Source organism: Phyllopteryx taeniolatus, chromosome 21, assembly GCF_024500385.1.
Source record: "Phyllopteryx taeniolatus isolate TA_2022b chromosome 21, UOR_Ptae_1.2, whole genome shotgun sequence".
In the NCBI taxonomy this organism is placed as follows: Eukaryota; Metazoa; Chordata; class Actinopteri; order Syngnathiformes; family Syngnathidae; genus Phyllopteryx; species Phyllopteryx taeniolatus.
The window spans coordinates 8,369,433-8,392,494 of record NC_084522.1 but is presented as its reverse complement, the minus strand read 5'-3'; the positions used below and the strand labels follow the sequence as shown (position 1 = coordinate 8,392,494).

The following is a 23,062-nucleotide window of genomic DNA, read 5'->3' as shown; positions in this document are numbered from 1 at the left end:
GGGTTACTAAGTGATCTATGGTTCAGGCAGTCGTATCGATTACATTCACTCCGCCTGGTGGCTCTTGGCTTTTATGATTCAAGACAGGCAGTGTATTTGTGTGGCCACTCATGCTTCTTTGCTGACCTAACCACGCGCACATAAGGAGTTCAATCGGAAGGTTAAGTAAAGCATAAAGCAAAATAAATGGTGCGTTTGAGCTGTACGGTGCCTTCTACATTCATACGTTTTCCTTTTTGCGCCCCTTTCCATTGGTATGTGTCATCCATCTTGCAGCCTACCAATTAAGGGTCTGCCAGCCCCCTCCGGAGGTGCCCAACGCTGACATGCTGATGGAGGACGGCGAGTTGGAGATAGGTGAGCCATCCGTCCGTCTGTCCATTCGTTTTCGCCGCCTCCAGACATGTCACTTTGATGGCAGGCTGTAAACGAGACACTCTGAAGTCCACAGAAGACAATTTATTTTCAAAGGAGACGCACAAATAACTCGCTGGGCGACAGCAGTATGCTGGCACAAGCTGTATTAAAACCTTCTGCCGTTAAAAAGAGAACAATGTTCAGTTTTCGTCAGAGAGGTATTCATTCAACTGTATTCTTATTTTTGTATAAAAAGAAGTCAACCACTAAAAAGATGCAACTCGCGTATCTATTTTTTTCCATTCTTGATTGTCATACAAGTGTAACAACAAGTTCACAACCTAAAAACGGCAATTCAATAAAACACGCTACATTAGAGTTGTATCGAGTTTGACTAAAATTTGACTAATTCTAGATTTGGTTGAAGTAATTTGGTGACTAATGAGTTTAGAGGATAATGCTAGTGACTAACAATAGCAGTTGACAAGGAAATTAATTAATTTAATTCATGTTTTTATAAAAAATCAATAAATAAATTGTCAGCTGGCGCTTACCAAGTCGCCTTGTAATGCTTGCAGCAAAAAATAGCAGTCGACAAGTGCTTTTTCACATTTGTCGTAGAAAAAAAGTAATGAAAAATAAAATAGTTCATCATCGAGGAAGTTAGCGGCTTATGTGAATGGGTAACATTAACAGTCGACCTTTACTGAGCTATAATGAGTTACATTTGGGTTCTCACACATTTTTTCCCACAGTTTTTAGGCTCCTTTTCCCCAAAATTCTGGGTATGAAACAGTGTAGTTGTACACCACTACAAACTACAGAGAATGTTAGTTTTCTGTTGTGTAGGTGTACCTAATGAAGTGGCCAGTGACTGTACTGTATGGATAAAGTGAAATGTACATGATGTCATCGCCTCCTTCACACTGCCTTAATGTTGCATCCTATTGGCTTTTAGGTGACATCATTAGCTACAGGTGCCATCCTGGATTCTCATTGGTCGGCAGTGACATTCTCACCTGCCGCCTGGGAGAGCGGCTACAGATGGACGCACCGCCTCCAACATGCCAAGGTCTCTGTGTGGAATTTGAAATACCACGCCTATGAGAACATTGAAATAAAAAATACTACATTTTTGTTTTTTGTCTACAGTCCAATGCCCCGCCCATGACGTGCGATATGACTCGTCGGGTGTCATCCTGAGTCCGGGTTGGCCTGAGAGCTATCCTAACCTGCAGATGTGCTCGTGGAGCATCAGCGTGGAGAAGGGCTACAATGTCACCATCACTTTTGAAAGCTTCCACACGGAGAGAGAGTTTGACGTGTTGGAAATTTTTGATGGTAAAATAAAGATCAGTAAACTTAAAATATCATGTAAATACACTAATCTAAACATGGCTGCATTGACATTCTATGGACTTAAGTCTTCGGACATCATATAGCCCTGCACTTTGTGGAGATTTGTGGATTCAGAGTTAGGTTAGGGTAGGTTTCAGGGTTAAGTAAGGTTAGGGGCTTATATTTGGTGCTGGGGGTAAAGGTCTGTCTCCTGGGTTCGCATTAGTGTTTTGTTTAGTTTCTCTGCAGGGCGGTAATGGGCTTGTTTTTCAACATTATGGCATTCCATCAATGGCTAATCATCCAAAAATGTCTTAGAAATATGATGAATTGTTATTCACTATTATACTATCTCATACTATTTTTTTATACCAAATATTTCCAACATTTAGAGAAATTGATTTGAACTCGCACCTACTTTAATTGATGAACGTGTATATTAGTGCTTGCCACTTTGTACTCCCAATGGGACATCTCTGCATATAAAGAAGTTTATCAAGCCTATCCCCCTCTTCCACACCTCAGGTCCGTCGGCCAACGACCCAACGTTGGCCACGCTGAGTGGAGACCTACCGACGCCCTTCAACATCACCACCTCTGGGCACCAGTTCCTGGTGCGCTGGTCGTCGGACCACGGCACCAACAAGAGGGGCTTCAGAATTTGCTATGTTGGTGAGTACCAAAGTATGTATCCCAACTTTATCTTACTACTAATTAGCTTTATCGTATTGCATGGCAAATAAGCTAAGAGGCAGACAGAAGGATGAATAGTTCCCAAACTGAGGATCAGGGCCCAAAATGGTTCCCAAGAGAAATGTTATTGTCAGATATGTTAGGAAATTCAACACATAAACCAACAATCTGACAATTAAAAATAACTTGAGCACATGAACCTCACTTCTGACTGCCTCTCAAGCAGTTGAATACATTGTGTATCGGTCGCTCTCCGTCCAAATGAAGCCTGCTGAGCACAGATGGTCCCTGTTTTTGGACAGTTGGACTAGAACTTTTTGTCTGCTGAGGACCCTTGCCCGTGTAATTGGGTTTTATTCAAGGAGGTTTTTTGACAGTGAAGGAGAAAATAATAATTGTAAGACCTGCTTTGTTCCGCCGACCTTTGAATTCCTGCTATGGTACGTGATGAATGACAGTCAGAGCAGATGTCGATGACGTTCTCGCTCAGTAACTCTTGCACAACAGAGAATAATTAGTTTGAACTGAATTATTTGCATAAAATGTCAGATTTTCATGTGCAAAGATGAGGTACATCATGTATATAAAAATGCAGCCTTTTTTTTGCCTCTGTTAGCTTCTAAATTTTCTGGTTAAGGGTTAGAGGTTGGGATTAGGGTACAGTTTGGGTTAGGGGTGGCAGTTAGGGTTTCGTTTGAAGTTTTTTTTTTTATGCTTAAAGTTCCTGTAAAGTCAAAGTAAATGTCTTAGAAATTTGACACACCACTTAGAAAAGTGTCGTTAACAACCCTTGCAAACTTGAATAATAAAAAAAATGGCCAAGTACAGTAAATAAACTGAGGCTTCCAAGTCCTGAACAATTAAGCCGTTCTCTGCGTCTCATATGCTGTGACCGTGTACACTGAATGCGCTGAAACCACGCCCCGCTCAACTGTCAATCAAATTCTATTACTAAGACCTGGAAAAATGGATGCTACGTCGTCTAGTATGTTTTTTATGCCTACACATAACTACATGTGTGAGCCGTAAAAATATATCCGCTTAAAAACTCTGGTGGCTGGTATGTAACCCACCGGGCCGTCGCGGGGCTTTTCCATCCTGCGAGAACGAGGCGACAAAAGGTGAAAAGCAGTTTAACACTACTATCTCCCCAATTGAGTACAATATTTGCACGTTTTCAGCAATTAACTTCAAACATGTCAGAATCAGAATCATCTTTATTTGCCTAGTATGTCCAAAAAACACACAAGGAATTTGTCTCCGGTAGTTGGAGCCGCTCTAGTACGACAAACAAACAGTCAATTGACAGAGAACACTTTTGACACATAAAGACATTGACAAAAAAACAAAAAACAGTCACTGAGCAGTAAAGGGTTGCTGGTTATCTGGTAATCCCGGTACATTTTTTTATTTTTTTTTGACAATTGTGCAAAAAGATGCAGAGTCCTCTAGCGCTTAGAGCACTTCGAATGACTAATATTGCAATAGTCCCGTGCAATGCCCATTGTGCAAAGGGCACCGAGACTTCAAGGAGTGTATGCGGTTTAAAGTGACGAGTAGTGCGATAATCTGGGAAAATGTCGGTTGTGCAAATGTTGCAGATACTCCTCAATCAGTGTGCAAATGGAGAAGATGCTACTCTGGCATGAGTGGCCAGTATTGGTCAACAACAGATATGCAAATAGTGCAGTGTGGCGAGTATGTATAATGTATTCACAAACAAGTCTCTGAATTCAACTGTTCATGGTCTTTCAGGTTGAGGTTAGTGACTGGGTTTCAGTTGGGATTAATTTTAGGTATTGGGTAGGGTACTAGGTTAGGGTTAATGTTAGGGGTTCATGATTTAGGGTTGGGGTTACTGTGAAGGTTTTTTGTTAGTGAGTGAACTTCCTTCTAAATAAAAATAAGCTGCCCTCCAGGAAGCTTCAGGCTATGCAACCCGTAGAGAAACTTGAAGTCAAGCATTTTAATTGTTTTCCCCACTATGATCTTGAGCTGTTTATGAAGTTAGTTGCCCCTTAGGAGGCTTCAGAGCCGATATGATGCAAATAAGATCTTGTTTAGGTTGGAAATCACACAGTCACTGAGGTGAAATATGTTTTAATTGCAAAAAAACAACAACTAATTGTTTAGCTCCATAACCCCTGATAAAGAACATGAAAATAAAAAGGGACTTGTTTAAACTACAATAAGATCAAACGGGGCCAACAAAGATCTGATAGTCCAACTGAAGGTTTTACGCATCATTTAGCAGTTAGCATATTAGCGTCATTGCAATTTCATAATGTTAATGATAATAAGCTTCCTGGTTTTTAGCAGTAACATTAACATTTAAGTAACATTCTTGCCTTTTTTTTTTAAACTGCCTTCTTGTCAGTCATTCTCATCACGTGACTTCAACACAAAATGTCGCTTTTCGGAATTGTTCTGTGTAGCACTGTACTGCTCCACGCCGGACTCGCCGCTGCACGGTTCCATCTCATCGCAGACCGGCGGCCACGTCAACAGCGTGGTGCGCTGGGCGTGCGACCGCGGTTATCGCCTGGTCGGCAATGCCACCGCCACCTGCCGCCGTACGCCACTCGCCCACCACGCCTGGGACTCGCCAGTGCCCGCGTGCCAAGGTGTGTGTATGTGCGCGTGCATCTGCGTGTGTGTGTGAGAGAGAACATGCTGCAGCTCTTCCATTAGAACTCAGTGCTGCCTGGCATGTACATGGTACTACACTGCAGGCGCACAACTCTAAATTCAGTACTGTAAAAACACATAAAAAAATTATTGCTTAGAAATCTGCGATATAGTGGCGGGCGCTAACGATGAATTACGATATAGCAGGGAAACACTATATTAACATTTTAAATACCTTTGGAAGAACAATACACAAATAATTAACAAATGTCACAACGTAAATGAATTTAAAAACAATGAATAAATGAATAAAAAAGGAATTAGTATATGATAAAATGAAACACAATAAACACAATGAAGTGGAATGAAATTTAAAAAAATTATATTAATCAAATATAGTACAATAACTTCCTTATGCTTTCCATTATATTGTCATTTTAAATTATTTTGGAAGAACAATACACAAATAATTTGAATTGTGTAAAATAAAGGAATTGAAAAGCCAAATAAAAACCAAAATAAAAAAGTCTGCAAGATGTACGGTGCTGGATGTACAGACAGTGAGGCTTGCGTGTCACACACGCTGCGTGTGCCTGTGTGTGTGTGCATGCAAAACGATTGACATCTGTTGGTCGCTACAGTATCTGATACGCTGTTCCTGGTGCGCCACGCTAAGTTGTAAATCAATTAGAGCATTAGATCGGGCCAGAAAGAGATGATTTTTCTAATGATCATAATATTCTACTGTCAGGTCATACAGACAGTTTTAACGTTCTATATATGACAAAAAGTATTTTATTTTATTTTCTTTTTGCAAACTGTAAACTATAAATTTAAGTCAGACTATGAATTATTAAGTAATAATTTATCATAAAAACGGGTAATACTTAATAATAACTTAATGATAATAACAACTTAATAATTAAAGGTAAATTTAAAAAACTGCAACTATTTATTAATATGTAGTACCTAAATAGATACACATGGAATAAAAACTAAAATAATTCAAAACATTTAATAAGTGATAACCAAAATCAAATTTAGGCCTCTACTTAAATTTAAAAAAACAGAATAGAATCAGTATGGTAAGGCATTCACACTTAAATTTAAAAAAAAAAGTTTTTTAGCCAACTAAGAAACTTAAATTTCAATTCTGATGTGATTAAAATGTACATAAATAGCACAGCTCACTGTAAGTCATCTGAGAACAGAATGCAAACTCTCATTGTAGTCGTCCTGAACCATCTGTTTTCATCCCAACCAAAGAACACATCAAACCAGCATCCTTGAAAGATATAAACGGGGCATTAAGTCCACATCTGAACCACTGTCTGTTTGTGTGTGTGCGTGTCTTTCTCTCCTCCCCAAGCTGTGTCGTGCGGAGCCCCCAAGGCGCCGACAAACGGTGGCGTTTTAACAGCTGACTACTCGGTGGGAACTCGAGTCTCGTACTTCTGCAACGACGGTTACAGGCTCTCCAGCAAAGAGCTGACGTCCGCCATCTGCCAGCCCGACGGGACGTGGAGCAATCACAACAAAATACCACGGTGCTCAGGTTGGTGGATCAAAAACCCTATCGGCACAACCGCCGTTTGTCCCGATACGTTTATCCATTTGTCTCTCTGGTGTAGTGGTGGTGTGCCCCAGCATCGGCTCCTTTTCACTGGATCACGGCCGTTGGAGGATCGTGAACGGCTCGCACTACGAGTACAGGACCCGCATCGTGTTCACCTGCGACCCGGGCTACCACCGCTTAGGACCCGCTCACATCAAGTGCCTCCCCACTGGCGTGTGGAGCTGGAATAACGAGAGACCGCACTGTCAGAGTGAGTCGTCGTGTTTTACGCTTTGGATTATGGTTACACTTGGGGTTGGGTTTAGTGTTAGGCTATCATTTAGGTTTGGGGGTGAGGTTAGTAGTTAGGGGTTTTAGTTAAGCGTTAGGGTTGATGGGAAATTTAAATAAAGAAAAGGAGGCTTGGGATCCTTGGAAGTCAGACTTTTCTGAAAGAAAATATTTATTTAAAAAGATGCAATTCTATGTTTTCATAAAAATACATATTTTTGAAATATGGATCCATCTAATATTTTTCGTTGAGCCCAGTCGGGTCCACTGTTTAAACATCTGTTAATCTCCAGGCCCATGCTTTATGGTTTGTGGCAAGTCTTACATCTAATTGTTGGGTTTTAAGTCTTCCATTTATTTACACCTATTTGTGCATAGGGGTTATAAATGTGAGGGTAATGGATAAAAGCTATCTCCGAGTGTTGAAATGCTTATTTTTTTGTCTGCATCTCTGTCTAAAACTAGTGAAGTTATGGTGAGGGTTTCTTTTAGAGTTCGGGTTGAGGGTAGTGGTTAGTAAGTTAAAATACAGGTAAGCTGCACCCCAGTAGGCTCCAGGGTAAACTAATGTACCCTTCAGAAATACTGGCTTACATCTGACTGTGTCTTTCCGATTTTTTTCCTGCAGCGATTTCTTATACTGTATTTGCGCGTTGTCTTTGCCAGTCATCTCCTGCGGCGAGCTGCCGTCCCCACCTAGCGGCAAGAAGATCGGCACGCAGACGACCTTCGGGGCGACAGCCATCTTCGCCTGCGACGCTGGCTTCATGCTGGTGGGCTCAGCCGTCAGAGAGTGCCTGTCATCTGGGCTGTGGAGCGGAACCGAGTCGCGCTGTTTAGGTACGTAGATGTAAACCCTAATTAGCACATCACAACTACAGGGAGCTCTCCCTTTCTTTTGAGAGCAAGTTGTATGTTTCTCAGCTGTCTAATGAGGACGGGTATTAAAGGGAACCGAGATGACACCCCCCCCCCCCCCCCCCCCCCCCCCCCCAAATTCATCTGCTTCACAGCTGCTTCATTCTGGCCTTGACCTCACAAGAAAACCTTTCTTTCTACCGTACAACAAAAAATGAAACAACTATGCTAAGCACTGACAGATTTTATGGCACCGAAGAGCTGTTTGGTGTCACATAAACAGCATTTGGATTCAATACGTGTTTTTTTTTCCATTACGAAAAAGGCTTAGCTAAAGATAAATAAAAAGAATTGAATTTACCTCGAAGGAAAGCGCTCCCTTGTCCTTGGTGGTTTTCGCTTGTACCGCCTACTCGAAGAGACAAGGTTGGGGGGGGGGGACACTTGAAAGTGTTTTACGTGATTCGACTCTGGATGTAATGTTTATTTGCAGATTAGAGACCGTGTTCAGGCCAAGTTCACATTTGCCTCACTTCTAATGACTTTCTGAAAATATTACACAAACTTTCCTGCTCTCGAGTGTTGCAAGGTGCAATGTTTCCCAATTCTTCTTTTTTTTTTTTTTTTTTAATAAATAAAAGCTTCACACCCCCTTTGATATCCCACCAGAGTTCTTGCACCATTCCCAACCCCCTGGTGTTGAATCACAATCAAAACACATTGCAAATAATTATTTATTATATCAAACTGCTATTACAGTTTTTTTTTTATTCCACACAACCACAGGAGGTGTCTGTGCATCACAGTTTAGAAATACTAATTATTCATAACTCTATGCGTAAAGAAGGAGCTAGGCCTTTAATAGTCAATACAGTTAGTGTCAGATTTTTTTCAAACCGCGCACCCCCTTATAGATGTCCCGACAGAATTGATGCTAATAATCTGTGATGTGTTTTGATCATGATTAATCATGATAATACTCATGTTTAATCTCTCTTTCAGGTTTAATCATGATCAAAACACATGACAAATTATTAGTTATTATACCAAACTACTATTACGCTTTCAATCTCGCTCACCCCCTGGAAGGGTGTGTGCACCAAAGTTTAGGCTGGATAAAAGGAAACGCTAACACCCCCTAACCACACTATAGTAGCAGCTATAGGGCTGTAATATTACACAGTTCATCATTGTGGCTCTGTCGTGTTGCAATGTGCCATTGTTACCTTTTTATTTTGTAAAGATGCATATTATAAATCATCATCAAAACACTTGATACATTATTAGTTATTATACAGTACCGCCATTTTACTTTTAATTTTACACACCCCCTGGAGCGGTGCATGCGCCACAGTTTGGGAATTCCCAAACAAGGTAATGGGAAATGGTGACTAGTCGTAACTGCATGAGTGTAGAAGCAGCTGGGGCTCCCTCTTCTTTATGGCTCTCGAGTGTTGAAGGATGTGTGCATCATAAAATGTGTGGGAAGGCAATGCAGAGCAATTTTTTGATGGCATGCTTCATAGTTAGGACTCTAGTGGGTAGCATGTTAACACCTAGATCAGACTTTCTTAAACCTGCACCCCATTTGACATCCAGACAAAGTTTGCAGGTTTGCACCCCTCCCCAAATACTCTCATGTTTAGTCATGATCAAAACACATGAGAAATTATTAGTTATTATACAGAGCAAATGGCAAGTGAAGTTGGCGCCAATCATTCAAATCAACACATCACAATCATCAAATTTGACTGCAAGAATTACTTTGTAAACAATGTATTTCATCATCTTTCATTAGCTGCCACACGTGTCACTGAAGCAAATGTGATCGCGGGAGTTGAAAAGGACAACAATCAATCTCATTAGCCAAGCCGTCTTCAAAAGAACATGTGCGCCTCCTTTTTTTTCGCCTTTTGGAAGCAACACAAAGGACCGCGGAGCATCTGTGGAAATGCTTGCGGGCCAATTGACCAGCTGAGTCTTTTTAGTCTGATAAATAATTGCGATTTTTGACGGAGACCCTACTAGTTTGCAAAAGTAGAAGGCTTGTTTTGCACTCTTTGACATTAGATTTGTACTGCGTGTTGATGGCTTGCAGAGAGGCTACAGCTTCTAAATCAGGGGTGGCCAACCAACCATTCAGTTTTAGTCCATTCATCCATTTTCTTTGGCGCTTGTTGTCATTAGGGTCATGGGTGAGCTGGAGCCTATCACACCTGACTTTAGGCTAGATGTGGGGTACACCCTAGACTGGTCACAGCCTAATTGCAGGGTATGTATAGACAGAAAAAAAAATTCATATTCACTCTGGAAAATGGATTACTTAATAGACTAATAATAGTCTTAAATGAATCTAACATGCATGATTTTGAAATGTGAGACGAAGTCAGAGTACCCGCAGACAACCCACACAAGCACAGACAGAATATGCAGAGATTCAAGCACAGAACCTCAGAACTGTGAAGCAGATGTGCTAACCTCTAGTTCACGGTACGGCCCTGCCATTGATGTCACATCTGTAAAAATGGGATGCAATCTTTCATTTTATGAAGTGAACATTTGTGGTTGAAATGTTTTGGGACTTTTTCTAACAGTTCCTCTCCAATCTGAATTTAGGAATGCATTGTACGATGTGCCAGGCAGCGGTGGCTCTGGCTCTAAAAAAAACAAAAAAAACCAAAAAAATTGTCTAAAGAAATAAAAAGCATTGTCTGCCTCGCACCCTCTCCCTCCCCTATGTTTTTGTCTGCTTGATTCCCAGCCCTTTCACCATTTATTTCAGAGGTCAAGTTGCAACCATATGCATTAACTACTAATACTAAGAAATAAGTCTCAAGTTGAGATTTTAATATTTCTACAGAGGTAGCCGCTCTAATTTCCACAGGTAGGGCATTCCATAGTACTCGAGTCAAAAATAGAGATTGATCTAGAACGTGTTGACTTCTTTTTAGTTCTCTAAGTCGCCAAAAGACCAGCATGTTGCAAGTATAAGGCTCGGGATGGAACATAAGGCACCACGTAGTCAGCAAGATAGGAACGTGCTAAGCCATGTAGTATTTTATATAGTAACAAAACCTTAAAGTCACATTTCAAGTGGTCTGGGAGCCAGTGTAAGTTGGCCAATCAAAATGTGCAAAACCAAAACCAAATAGGCACTATAAACAATGTCCCGCTTCGGTGAGTTGTGTCTGGAAGGCAGGGGCGAAATAAATGGCGGCTGTATTATTATGCCTTCATGCAAAAGCTAATGATTTGTTGGCTCGCTTCCACAAAAAACATAGGTGGTCCTTAAGGAACAAAAGACATGGGCTCTGCAAAGCACTCTATTATAAAAACCATGAAGATTTCTTCTGAATAAGATCAAGCGTTTTATTCACATGATCCGTAGAGTACTGTTTTATGTACCGATAGGTATGACTCGCCACAGGTACTCACAACCAATGCTATGCTACACTATGGCACGGTACGCTACGCTACAGTCCGGGGGTTTCCATCCCTGTTCTAAAGTAATAGCAGCCTGAAATCCCTGTTCCCTGATGTCACGGCAAATAAGCCTTGAATTTAGTTGTGTGTGTGTGTGCCTGTGTGTGGGTGTGTTTGTGTTGCAGCTGGTCACTGCGGCATCCCCGAGGGCATCGTCAACGGCCAAGTGATTGGGGAGAACTTTGGTTACCGCGACACAGTGGTGTACCAGTGCCTGCCCGGCTTCCGGCTCATAGGCTCATCGGTTCGGATTTGTCTCCAGGACAACCAGTGGTCGGGGCAGCTTCCCATCTGCATACGTAAGGAAAAAAGAAACAATTGATGAACCTCATCAAGCTCCTCGGAGGCTCTGTCTCCATGACAACCTTTTGAGCCGAATGGGCGCCGAGCTCTTAAGACGACACGCGGCTATGCAAACATTGAACCCACAGGAGATGAATGTCTATGAATCAGGGCCATGTGAGCCTTTATAAACATCCATCCATCCATTTTCTGTACCGCTTTATCCTCACAAGGGTCGCGGGCGTGCTGGAGCCTATCCCAGCTAACTTCGGGCGAGAGGCGGGGTACACCCTGAACTGGTCGCCAGCCAATCGCAGGGTACAAATAAACAAACAACCATTCGCACACACATGTAAGGGCAATTTAGAGTCCTCAATCAACCTACCATGCATGTTTTTGGAATGTGGGAGGGAACCGGAGTGCCCGGAGAAAACCCACACACGCACGGGGAGAACATGCAAAACTCCATACAAACTCGAACTCCGGTCGTCAGAACTGTGAGGCAGATGTGCTAACCAGTCGGCCCACCGTGCCGCCGCTTTATAAACACGTTATGTTCAATCTGTTTCATAAGAAACATCCTCATTGGGTGCTTGAACAATAAGGTACACCATATAGTACATACCATCGTCATACAATGTACCATGATTTCTCGTGTATAATGTGCACCCATGTATAATACGCACCCCGAAAGTTGACCTCAAAATTCTGGAAATCCCTTTTACCTATGTATAATAATATGTTTTTACAATGCATGATTTTGCTTCTACCCATATGATCAAAACATTAAGTAGTCTGTATTTTGTTAGTTTTTTCAAATAGTTATTCTGAAGTTAAGCACTTTATTGGAACATGTAATACTTTCTTTTTATTTACTTGTTCTGATTTTGAAATTCACAGCCCTACTTTTATTTAGTAAATGAAAAAACACACAGTTGTGCTCATATGTTTGCTTACCCATGCAGACTTTGTAAGATGGGTACAATTCTTTAAAGAAAACATGAAGGGCTAAGCGAAACACACTTAATATTATTTTAATGTGAGTCAAATTAAACTGTCAAGCATTTCAGAAAAGCATTATCATTAAACAAAACATAACCATAAAGAAATTAAGGATGCATGTTGTTCGGTCATCAGTCGTATTTAAAAAAACAATATTTCACAAATTCTGCCAGGGTATGTAAACCTACGAGCACAACTGCACATATATGCAGTCATACGTTCCCCTGCCATATTGGAATGAAAGTGTAGGCTACACCTTTTTCATAACCTCTAGGTGGCGGTGGCATATTGGAATGAAAGTGGACAGCTTTTTCATAACCTTTAGATAGCGGCATAAATTTATAAAATGTGAAAGTTTTTTCCATTTCCCCCTATACCTATGTATAATGCGCACTATTGATTTTGAACAAATTTTGAGGGGGGAAAATGCGCATTATACACAAGAAATTACGGTACTTAACTTGAGGGAACAACTTGCCATGCACCCTTTAGTCTGTTTTCATTTTTCAGGTCAGAACACAGCAAATGGACTCTGGTCCAAATCAACGCGTCGGTATTCTCGGTACAGTTCCAAACAAACACTTTTTTCGCATAGTGTATAGAAGTATTTATTGTGCCTCACACTCAGTGGAGAATTATTAAGAATAAATAGCGAACAGTACTTTTTATTTTATAATAACAGCCTGTGCACATGCATTTAAAGTTTTGGCAAAATAATCATCATAATACAGGAACTTTACCTCCTTCCTGGGGCTTGGGACCACTCATCATTTTCCACAATTCGGAAGACATGCTTCGACCGAAAAAACTGACCCAAAAGTAAACAAATATGATTTTGAAATGTAAGTTTTATTGAGCTTGTTTATGTGGGAAATCTCTGGGCCAAAAATATTTTTTGCAGGCAAATGATGTTGTAATTATTGAGATTAGTGGCACACGCAACACGTGTGCGTGTCTGATGATGTCAAATGAAATTTGTACGCACAAACTTCTGATTCTCCCTGATTAAATTGAAAGAAAAAACATCCCAGTCTCTCCCGTCCTCTCTCGTCAGCATTCTTCGCTCGTTTCCTTCCCCTTCCCACCATCCCCCTCCGCTTCCTTTTGCCGACTGTCTCCTCGTGCGAACGTCAAAAATAGCCTGGTCAGCACTCAAACTTTTTAAGCAGCCCCATTGAATCAAGCCAAGGGATGAATAATTACCACGCCAAACAGCAGGACACTCAAAACCAACACCAGGGGGGTGGCGAGGGACGATATATCCTGAAATGACATCCGTAAATTGCCTGTGGGGACCTCCGCCACTCTGTACTGATGAAGGAGATGAATGTCTATGAATCAGGGCCATGTGAGCCTTTTTTCTTTCTCTTTTTTATGTACTTCCAGACATCAGCTTCTCACGCCGTATAATTTGTTTTTCTCGCCGAGGAATCAATCAATGTAATCAAAGGCGAAAATGGAGTAATGCTTAATGAAAAGCCCAAACATTTATGGCACGCTTCTGAATCATCAACATGTCTCCATAACAACTACACTTGCTGCTAGTCGCTTGCTTTATTTGGACATCCTGAAGTAAGATATACCTACTGTACTTTGGTCTTTCGGCGGTTGAAGGATCTGTTCTGGCACAAAATGGAAAATGGAGTTTGAAACAATAATAAAAATGTCTTAAGAGGCAGCCTAGGTTTAGCAGAACATAAACATGGAGACACATAGCTTTGTGGAATGACCACGTCATTACTGTAACGGTTTAAAAATATTGTCTTTGATATGGTGGAAAGTGGAGTTTTCAAACAAAAATAAGAATGTCTAACATGCAGGCTCATAGTATTGTGACTCCCCGAAACATTAACTGGACAGTGGCATGAGATTATGAAGAAGCCACGTCAGAGTCTATTGGGACGCAAAAAGATCAGTTTTCAGACTGTGCAGGAAAATAATTTTCAACGAAGTGAGAATCCACACTATACTGCTACAGGAATGCTACTGCAACGCTAATTGTCGTCGCCACATGACATAAGACATTATTTTCACACTGCGCATGGAACCTATTTACGACATATGGTAAGACTCCACACAGACTGTTTAGGTACCTTGGTAGGTGCTGCTGTTGGTTGGCAACAGAGTTCATATGGCCTCAGCTGTTTGTTTGTAAAAGTGTAGATCATTATAATCTTACAGCAACTTATTATTTGAGGAATTACATTATTTGAGGAAATGTTGTCTTATGTTTTGCCCCCCCCTTTAGCCATCAGCTGCGGCCATCCGGGCAGCCCCATCTATGGCCGCACGGTGGGGAACGGCTTCAACCTTAATGATGTAGTAAGCTTCGTGTGCAACCGGGGCTACGAGATGGAGGGGCCGGCTCGTGCCCACTGCCAGGCCAACCGCCAGTGGAGCCACCCGCCCCCGACATGTAAAGGTGGGGAGAAAAGTTGAGTGTATTCACCCCTAACTGTACTTATGACCAACATTTTGGATAAACCATTGTATGTCACCGTAACCAGCATCTTCATTTTACCCTAACCCTTTTGATTTACCCATAAACAACTCTATTTGCGTTTCTCATTTTTTTAAGACGTGTAGGAGACTTGGAGGAGAAGTGAGCCTCTCTGGTTAATGCCAAATAACACATGCGTTCGTCTGTGTGTGTGTGTTTGTGTTTGTAGTGGTCAACTGCTCGGACCCCGGCATCCCGGCCAACTCCATCCGACAGAGCAAAATTGAGCACGGCAATTTCACCTTCGGCACGGTGGTGTTCTACGACTGCAACCCGGGCTACTATCTGTTTGGCTCACCCGTGCTGAGCTGTCAGCCCACCGGACAGTGGGACAAGCCGCTGCCCGAATGTATAGGTAAGGAATGACGCACTTGCAGTATACGCCATTATTCAATCAAAGTTATGGAACTGGAAAGAGCATTACCCTCAACTGTTCCGCTTTGTAGGTTTTACTGTGATAAATGTCAATGTATTTATTGCACTTTAGCAAAAATGTAAGCATTTTAAAAATGCACTTCAAGGATTTCAAGCCCCAGGAAGAGTGTATGCAGGTGATAGCAAATATACTAACACCTGCTCCTTTAGTTTTTACTCAACGCCAAAAGTTAACACAACCCATGTGAATTTATTGCCTTTATGCTCTATTTCTGGGAGGAAAATGACAAAGGGGTGACACTTGCCATCATTGAAATGTTATCCTCAGCGTCCTGCAGCCATGCAGCCAACTTTTTTATTTAGACTCCATTAATCAGCTTCTTTACAGCCTCTCTTTCTCTCTCTCTCTCACTCTCCCTCCCTCCACCCCTCCCTCCCTCTCCCCAGTTGTTGACTGTGGCCACCCTGGCTCTCCCCCAAACGGCATGCTGAGCGGAGATAAATTTACGTTCGGTTCGACAGTTCGATACTCCTGTCTGGGTGGGAGGCAGCTAAAGGGGGAGTCGTCCAGGATGTGTCAGCTCAACGGGATGTGGAGCGCACCCATGCCCTTCTGCTCAGGTAATTAATGAAATATAGTACACACAGCCTATACTGTACATCAGCCCAATAGATGGAAAGGAGTTGGATGTATGGCTGGACGAAGGTCCGCTACCAACATATAATGAGAAACGCCTTGGACATGCTAACTGAAATTAGCATTGATGTCACAGTAGTTACAAACCTTCGAACAACTACTTTTTTAACACACATGGACCAGCAACACGTTGTGTACAAACAGAGCATACAACACACAGGTTTATATTTTCTCCGCATGTTGCAGCACAAGATACTGTACTACTACACTGAAGGTAGGCAATTTTAAATTCAGACTGGCCTGTTATGCTATAAAAGCCCATAAAAAATGTCACTTAAAAATCTCCAATGTAGGGGTGCAAAAGATAAGGCGGGGACTCACTGTGATATATACATTACACAGCATGTATCAGGCCTGAGTATGCAGTCCTCAAACAAGAAAAAAGTAATACAAAAAGCATTAATTATGAATTATCCCTGCACGAGGATGAAGACATTGAGGATCTCGCAAAAACATTACAATATTATTGTCATAAAATTGACTTTTTTCACCTAATGTAGCCGTGAGTTTGTATTGACTTTTTTCTTGTAATAAAATCACTTTTTTTCTCATAAAAGTATTACTTTTTTCTTAATATTATGACTTGAATTGTCTCAAAAATATTGACAGCATTAACACTTAGTTATTTTGCAATTGTCTTTTTAGTTTCATCTTTTTCTTTGTAATATTACAACTTTTGTGTTTTTGCAGTATTACTTTGTCTTGATTGTTGTTGATTGATTGTTGTTGTTGTTTTTAATATTTCTCAAATTGATTCTCATAAAATTCAGACTTTTTTCTCTAAAATTTAACAGTTCAAGACAGTTAAGTCATCATTTTATGAGATAAAAATGGAATAAAGTCTCACTATTAGGAGGGGAGGGGGAGTAATTTGACAAGAAAAGAAGGTGCAATTTTAAGCGAAAGAAGTCCTGTTTCAGGAAAAAAAGGCATAATATTAAGATAAGGTCAAAGAATTGTTAGAAAAAAAGTTGTTGTTTTTTTAAGAAAAAAAGTCATTACACTGTGCAAGGACAATAAAGATTTTAATTCTCAATTCTAATACTATGACCGTAGCAATATACCAATATTAAGATTAACTTTGTAACACAGTATACAGTATTAGAGTAGTTCTAAAATTCTGATTATTCTCATAATATTATAAAACTTTACAGGATTATTAACATAACATTGGAACTTTTATTTGTACTATTATAAAACTGTACAATGTTCTTTTCATTGAGCCCCTAGCAGTCCTTTGTATCCAAATGTTCGGTCTTGGTTGCTGCAAAATAATGGCACAATGGAGGTGGCTCATAACATACAATATGTATACTTTTAACATTTTCTTTAATCTTTAATTAAGCTCAAAAGCAATGTTTCAAATGTATCACTTGGACCGAATCGCATTCATTTATGCAAGCTTTTCAGTAAGCCTACATTTCTATTCACATGCAATAAATAGTACAACCCAATTCCAATGAAGTTGGGACGTTGTGTTAAACATAAATAAAAACAGAATACAATGATTTGCAAATCATGTTCAACCTATATTTAATTGAATACACTACAAAGACAAGATATTTAATGTTCAAACTGATAAACTTTATTGTTTTTAGCATATAATCATTAACTTAGAATTTTATGGCTGCAACACATTCCAAAATAGCTGGGACAGCGTCATGTTCACCACTGTGTTACATCACCTTTTCTTTTAACAACATTCAATAAACGTTTGGGAACTGAGGACACTAATTGTTGAAGCTTTGTAGGGGGAATTCTTTACCATTTTTGCTTGATGTACAGCTGCAGCTGTTCAACAGTCCGGGGTCTCCGTTGTCGTATTTTACGCTTCATAATGCGCCACACATTTTCAATGGGCACATGGGCTCAGCAACACTTCAGAAAACCAATGTCATTAAATACAGTTTGGCGCTACAGCCGTAAGTGCAACTTGAGACTCTACTATGCAAAGCAAAAGCTATTTATCCACAACACCCAGAAACGCCGCCGGCTTCTCTGGGCCGAGCTCATCTAAGATGGACTGATGCAAAGTGGAAAAGTTTTCTGTGGTCCGACGAGTCCACATTTCAAATTGTTTTTGGAAATTGTGGACGTCGTGTCATCAGGGCCAAAGAGGAAAAGAACCATCCGGACTGTTATGGGCGCAAAGTTCAAAAGCCAGCATCTGTGATGGTATGGGGCTGTGTTAGTGTCAAAGGCATTGGGTAACTTACACATCTGTGAAGGCACCATTCATGCTGAAAGGTATTATACAGGTTTTGGAGAAACATATGCTGCCATCCAATCAACGTCTTTTTCATGGACGCCCCTGCTTATTTCAGCAAGACAATGCCAAACCACATTCTGCAAATGTTACAACAGCGTGGCTTCGTAGTAAAAGAAGCCACGCCTGCCTGCAGTCCAGACCTATCAACCATTGAAAATGTGTGGCGCATTATGAAGCATAAAATACGACAAGGGAGACCCCGGACTGTTGAACAGCTGAAGCTGTACATCAAGCAAGAATGGGAAAGAATTCCACCGACAAAGCTTCAACAATTAGTTGCCTCAGTTCCCAAATGTTTATTGAATGTTGTTAAAAGAAAAGGTGATGTAACACAGTGGTAAACATGACCTTGTGCTAACTTTTTTGGAACGTGTTGCAGCCATAAAATTCTAAGTTAATGATTATTTGCTAAAAACAATAAAGTTTATCAGTTTGAATATTAAATATCTTGTCTTTGTAGTGTATTCAATTAAATATAGGTTGAACATGATTTGCAAATCATTGTATTCTGTTTTTATTTATGTTTAACACAACGTCCCAACTTCATTGGAATTGGAGTTGCACTTAATGTACTTGCATAATGGATGACTGTAAATGGCCCTGGCAGAGTCGCGTACGTGTCGCTCGTAAAGCAAACAAAAATGCACTCAAGGAGAAAAAAAAGTCCATGTTGGAATGCAAATCATATCTTTGGCCCAAAACAATGAAGAATGTAGTTTGGCCTCTGAAGTTCCTTGACTGAGTGTTTCTGTTTTCATTTAATGGAATTAATGGACAATTTTTCATTGGCTGGTCTGCATGCGGACTGATGTCAGTGACAAATGATAAACAACAACGTGAATGGAAAGTTTGTGCTTTTCATGGGACTTTTTTTTATTAAACCAGTGTAGTAATGGGATAATGTGATGATTTGCACATCACAATATACTATAGCGATCCGCTGATGAGAGAGCAAAGTCCTATTACTAGCACAAAAAGGACAGGGAATAAAGATGCAGTTTCATCTTGTATGTGATGCATAAAATGCAATGCATTTTACTTGAAACAAAAAAGATGTAATATTTTGGGAATAATGTTATAGTTTTACAAGGAAAAAGTCACTCAGAATTGTGATTTTGCTCACAAAGAATGAGAATAATGTCATAAAATTACAAGAATAAAGCTGAAGTATTATGAAGAAAAATTTCACAATTTTACAATAGTACAATTATATTATTTTCCTTACAATTAATGTAATGTTTAACCTTTGTTGAGATGGCTAATTGGCTTAGATTGCTCAAAACCATATTGGTAAAGGTCAATACATTACTGCCAAGTAATGTCGTAAATGTACAGTAGTACTAAAGTAACATTTATCATTTAATTGGTGTGTTGTGTGTGTGTCCGTGTGATGCATTTATGTGTGCGTCTAAAAGCATGCACACACATTTGTCTGACAGAATTTGCTGAGCGTGCAGGTTTCCAAGGACAAGCAAAGATCACACACAAACACACACTTCAGCCGCCACTTAAGTGCACACGCACACACACTTTTGACATTCATACTTCAATGTGCTGCTTTTGTTTGAGGGGCCATCAGGAACATAATTTAGGATTACCTCTCACACACACTACTGAAACACTCACACAAACGAGAATTTTTTTTTTACGCTCACGTTCACTGCTGAAGCATACTAGTAAAATGCTCTCATAGGCCCTAGTGGAACATTCTCATACACTCTACCAAAACTTGTATTTCACAACGGACACGCTCACATACACACACCTAAAAAATGTTTTGCTCACATACGCAAGTGAAATGCTCTTACACACACCGCTGAAACGCTCTCACACACACAACAGAATTTTTTTTTGCTCACATAGACTATTGAAACACATGCACTACTAATACTAGTAAAATGTTTTGCTCACATACACAAGTGAAACACACTCACGTGCACTTGCTCTTACACACACTTCACTACGGTCACGCTCTCATATGCACACCTAAAAAATGTTTTGCTCATGTTCACTATTCAAACACTCTCACACGCTCCACTGAAATGCTCTCATACACACTTCTGAAATGTTTTGCTCACATTCACTAGTGTTTCATTTGGCTATGAGCATTTCACTCGTGTAAGAGGATGTTTTAGAGTTAAAACAGAACATTTAATTTTTTTGCAGTTTATTATATGACTGTTTCCGTTTGTGAGAGCATTTCAGTCGTGCATATGAGTGAAAAAGATATCAGTTGTGCCTGTGAGAGTGTTTCAGTAGTGTGTATGAGAGGTTATCCTGAAATAGTTCCCTCAAGGCCCCTCATACCTCTACTGCTTGTCTGACATTTCAACTCCATTGTGTTTTTTTATGGACCATTTTAAGTGCGGCGTTTGTTTTTTTTCCCCCCTGACACGCAGGTGACACGACCGGCTCCTGCGGCGATCCCGGCATCCCGTCCCACGGATCGAGGGAGCAGACAGATTTCCGCATCCGCTCCAAGGTCTTCTTCGGCTGCACGGAAGGCTACGAACTGATCGGCTCGGCCGAAAGGATGTGCTTCCCCAACGGGACGTGGTCCGGAATGCAGCCATTCTGTAAACGTAAGAGGAGGAAAATGTTGGGAGTAAAATAAAAAAATCATCAGAAAATAAATATTCAAACTACAGATACCTGAAAAAGTATTTGTTCTTCATTACTTCGTTACTACGACTGGTAATGTCTCTTAAATGTTCATTAATTTGTTTTCCAGCCGTCCAGTGTGGTAATCCCGGTACTCCAAGCAACGGCAGAGTGTTTCGTCTGGACGGGACCACCTTCTCCCACTCTGTTATCTACTCCTGCATGGACGGCTACCTGCTCTCCGGCGCCACCACCAGGCTGTGTCAGGCCAATGGGACCTGGTCAGGAATACAGCCCAACTGTACCAGTAAGACATCTGATACTTATGTTGCATATTTTCTATAATAGTATGCAGTGTATTTGCCTATTTGCCATTTGCTACTCAAAAATTCACCTATTTATGTTTAGTTTTTTTTTTTTTTTTTTTTTTAACCTATCCGCCATCATCTGCTGAACAATTAACCTATTTGCTGTTTTTATGCTCAGACCATAGCCTTGTCTAATATTAAAATATTGGCTTTGCGCTAGATTGTGACATCTTGGTGCCAAGGAACTATGTTGAAGTGAGGGGAGGAGCTTTATTTACACAGGCTACAGCGCTGTTTAATAGAAAATTTGTATGGGCAATTATAAACCTTAATTTTTTTAAATGACTGATTTATTTATGGCGGCACGGTAGGCGACTGGTTAGCACATCTGCCTTACAGTTCTGAGGACCAGGGTTTGAATCCCGGCCCCGTCTGTGTGCAGTTTGCGTGTTCTCCCCGTGCCTGCGTGGAATTTCTCCCACATCCCAAAAACATGCGTGGTAGGTTGATTGAAGACTCTAAATTGCCCGTAGGTGCGAATGGTTATTTGTTTATGTGTGCCCTGCGATTGGCTGGCGACCAGTTCAGGGTGTAGCCCGCCTCTGGCCCGAAGATAGCTGGGATAGACTCCAGCAGCCCGCGACCCCATTGAGGATAAGCGGTAAAGAAAATGGATGGATGGATGATTAACTATATAACATATCTAACAATGCATTCAAAATAAAAAATAAAAAAGAACACCTAAAAATAGCTCAACTATAAATGAAACAATGTGAATAGTACAAATAAAGATAATTGGTAATAAATATATTTACAAACAAAATAAAAGACAACAAAAGCTAAACAAAAGACAAAATGTTATAGCAAGAAATTAAACAAACAAAAATGTAAACTATAAAAAAAATGTAGAAAATCCATGAACAGAAATGACATAACATAAATATGACCAAAAATATATACTTATGAACAAATGCAAACTATATTGACACTAGAAAAAATATATATGAAATGTAAAAATGATGATGATGAATACAAATGAAAATAAAAAATAGATAAGGCAAATATTAACCACAAACAAACAACAATAAATTTAAAAAGTTAAACTAAAACTAGATTAACTATATATAAAACTACATATATGCTACAAAAACAAGTAAAAAATCAATATATTATATAAAGTAAAAATAAAGAGGAAAACAATTATGTCATACTTTTGTTGTTAATCAATTTAATAAAAAAAGAAAGGGGGAAACACAGCCAAAAGAGTCATAAATACGTCGAAAATGTCTAATATAACAATAGTGGATGCTCAATTAGTAAATTAACTTTCCTGCAGTTCATTTTTTTATTCCTCGCTCATCATTTAAACTTAAAGCTGCTTGGAGGTAAAAGAACAAGCTTTGTGTTACTTACAGGACATATTTACTATTAAATCTTTAGCTTTGCAGTCCTGCCAAGCTGCTGATTTGTGATCATTAGGCTTCCCCCGACTCCCAACCATCCTTTAAATTATTCTCGTCTCTGAGTAACTCCTCGGCTTTTCCGTGCTGGTGCCACCGACGTTAAAGAATGACGCAGGTGGCCTTAATCGGCCTTCACCTAATTAGCTTAATGAAATCTAGGAGAGGGAGCGTCGGAAAGTGTAAAATGCCACATCCGCAACCAGTAAGAAAACATTTTCATAATCTCATGGCTGAGAAAATACTCTGTCTCATGCCAAGACGAATAGATGTCAGTGGCATGAAACATTTACATTATTGTCACGTTACTGAAAAAGGTACACCAGTGAATCTCGATGCAACTTACTATGCTTTCCACATGGGAA

At 40.2% G+C, this 23,062-nt stretch overlaps 1 protein-coding gene across 6 annotated transcripts in view; it reads left to right on the top strand.

Moving 5' to 3' along the window:
- Window positions 1-23,062, top strand: part of csmd3b (CUB and Sushi multiple domains 3b) — a 386,559-nt gene that overhangs the window by 342,960 nt on the left and 20,537 nt on the right. For 4 of the 6 annotated variants that reach the window (XM_061760284.1, XM_061760282.1, XM_061760283.1 and 1 more), the window contains 14 exons: window positions 277-357; window positions 1,316-1,429; window positions 1,510-1,698; window positions 2,221-2,379; window positions 4,824-5,012; window positions 6,386-6,571; window positions 6,648-6,842; window positions 7,529-7,702; window positions 11,329-11,502; window positions 14,736-14,921; window positions 15,157-15,342; window positions 15,810-15,983; window positions 20,728-20,910; window positions 21,060-21,236. In XM_061760284.1, the coding sequence (XP_061616268.1) occupies window positions 277-357; window positions 1,316-1,429; window positions 1,510-1,698; window positions 2,221-2,379; window positions 4,824-5,012; window positions 6,386-6,571; window positions 6,648-6,842; window positions 7,529-7,702; window positions 11,329-11,502; window positions 14,736-14,921; window positions 15,157-15,342; window positions 15,810-15,983; window positions 20,728-20,910; window positions 21,060-21,236 (2,367 nt within the window). The remainder of the gene's footprint in view (window positions 1-276; window positions 358-1,315; window positions 1,430-1,509; window positions 1,699-2,220; window positions 2,380-4,823; window positions 5,013-6,385; window positions 6,572-6,647; window positions 6,843-7,528; window positions 7,703-11,328; window positions 11,503-14,735; window positions 14,922-15,156; window positions 15,343-15,809; window positions 15,984-20,727; window positions 20,911-21,059; window positions 21,237-23,062) is intronic. The other 2 variants (XM_061760281.1, XM_061760280.1) reach the window with 2 other exon arrangements.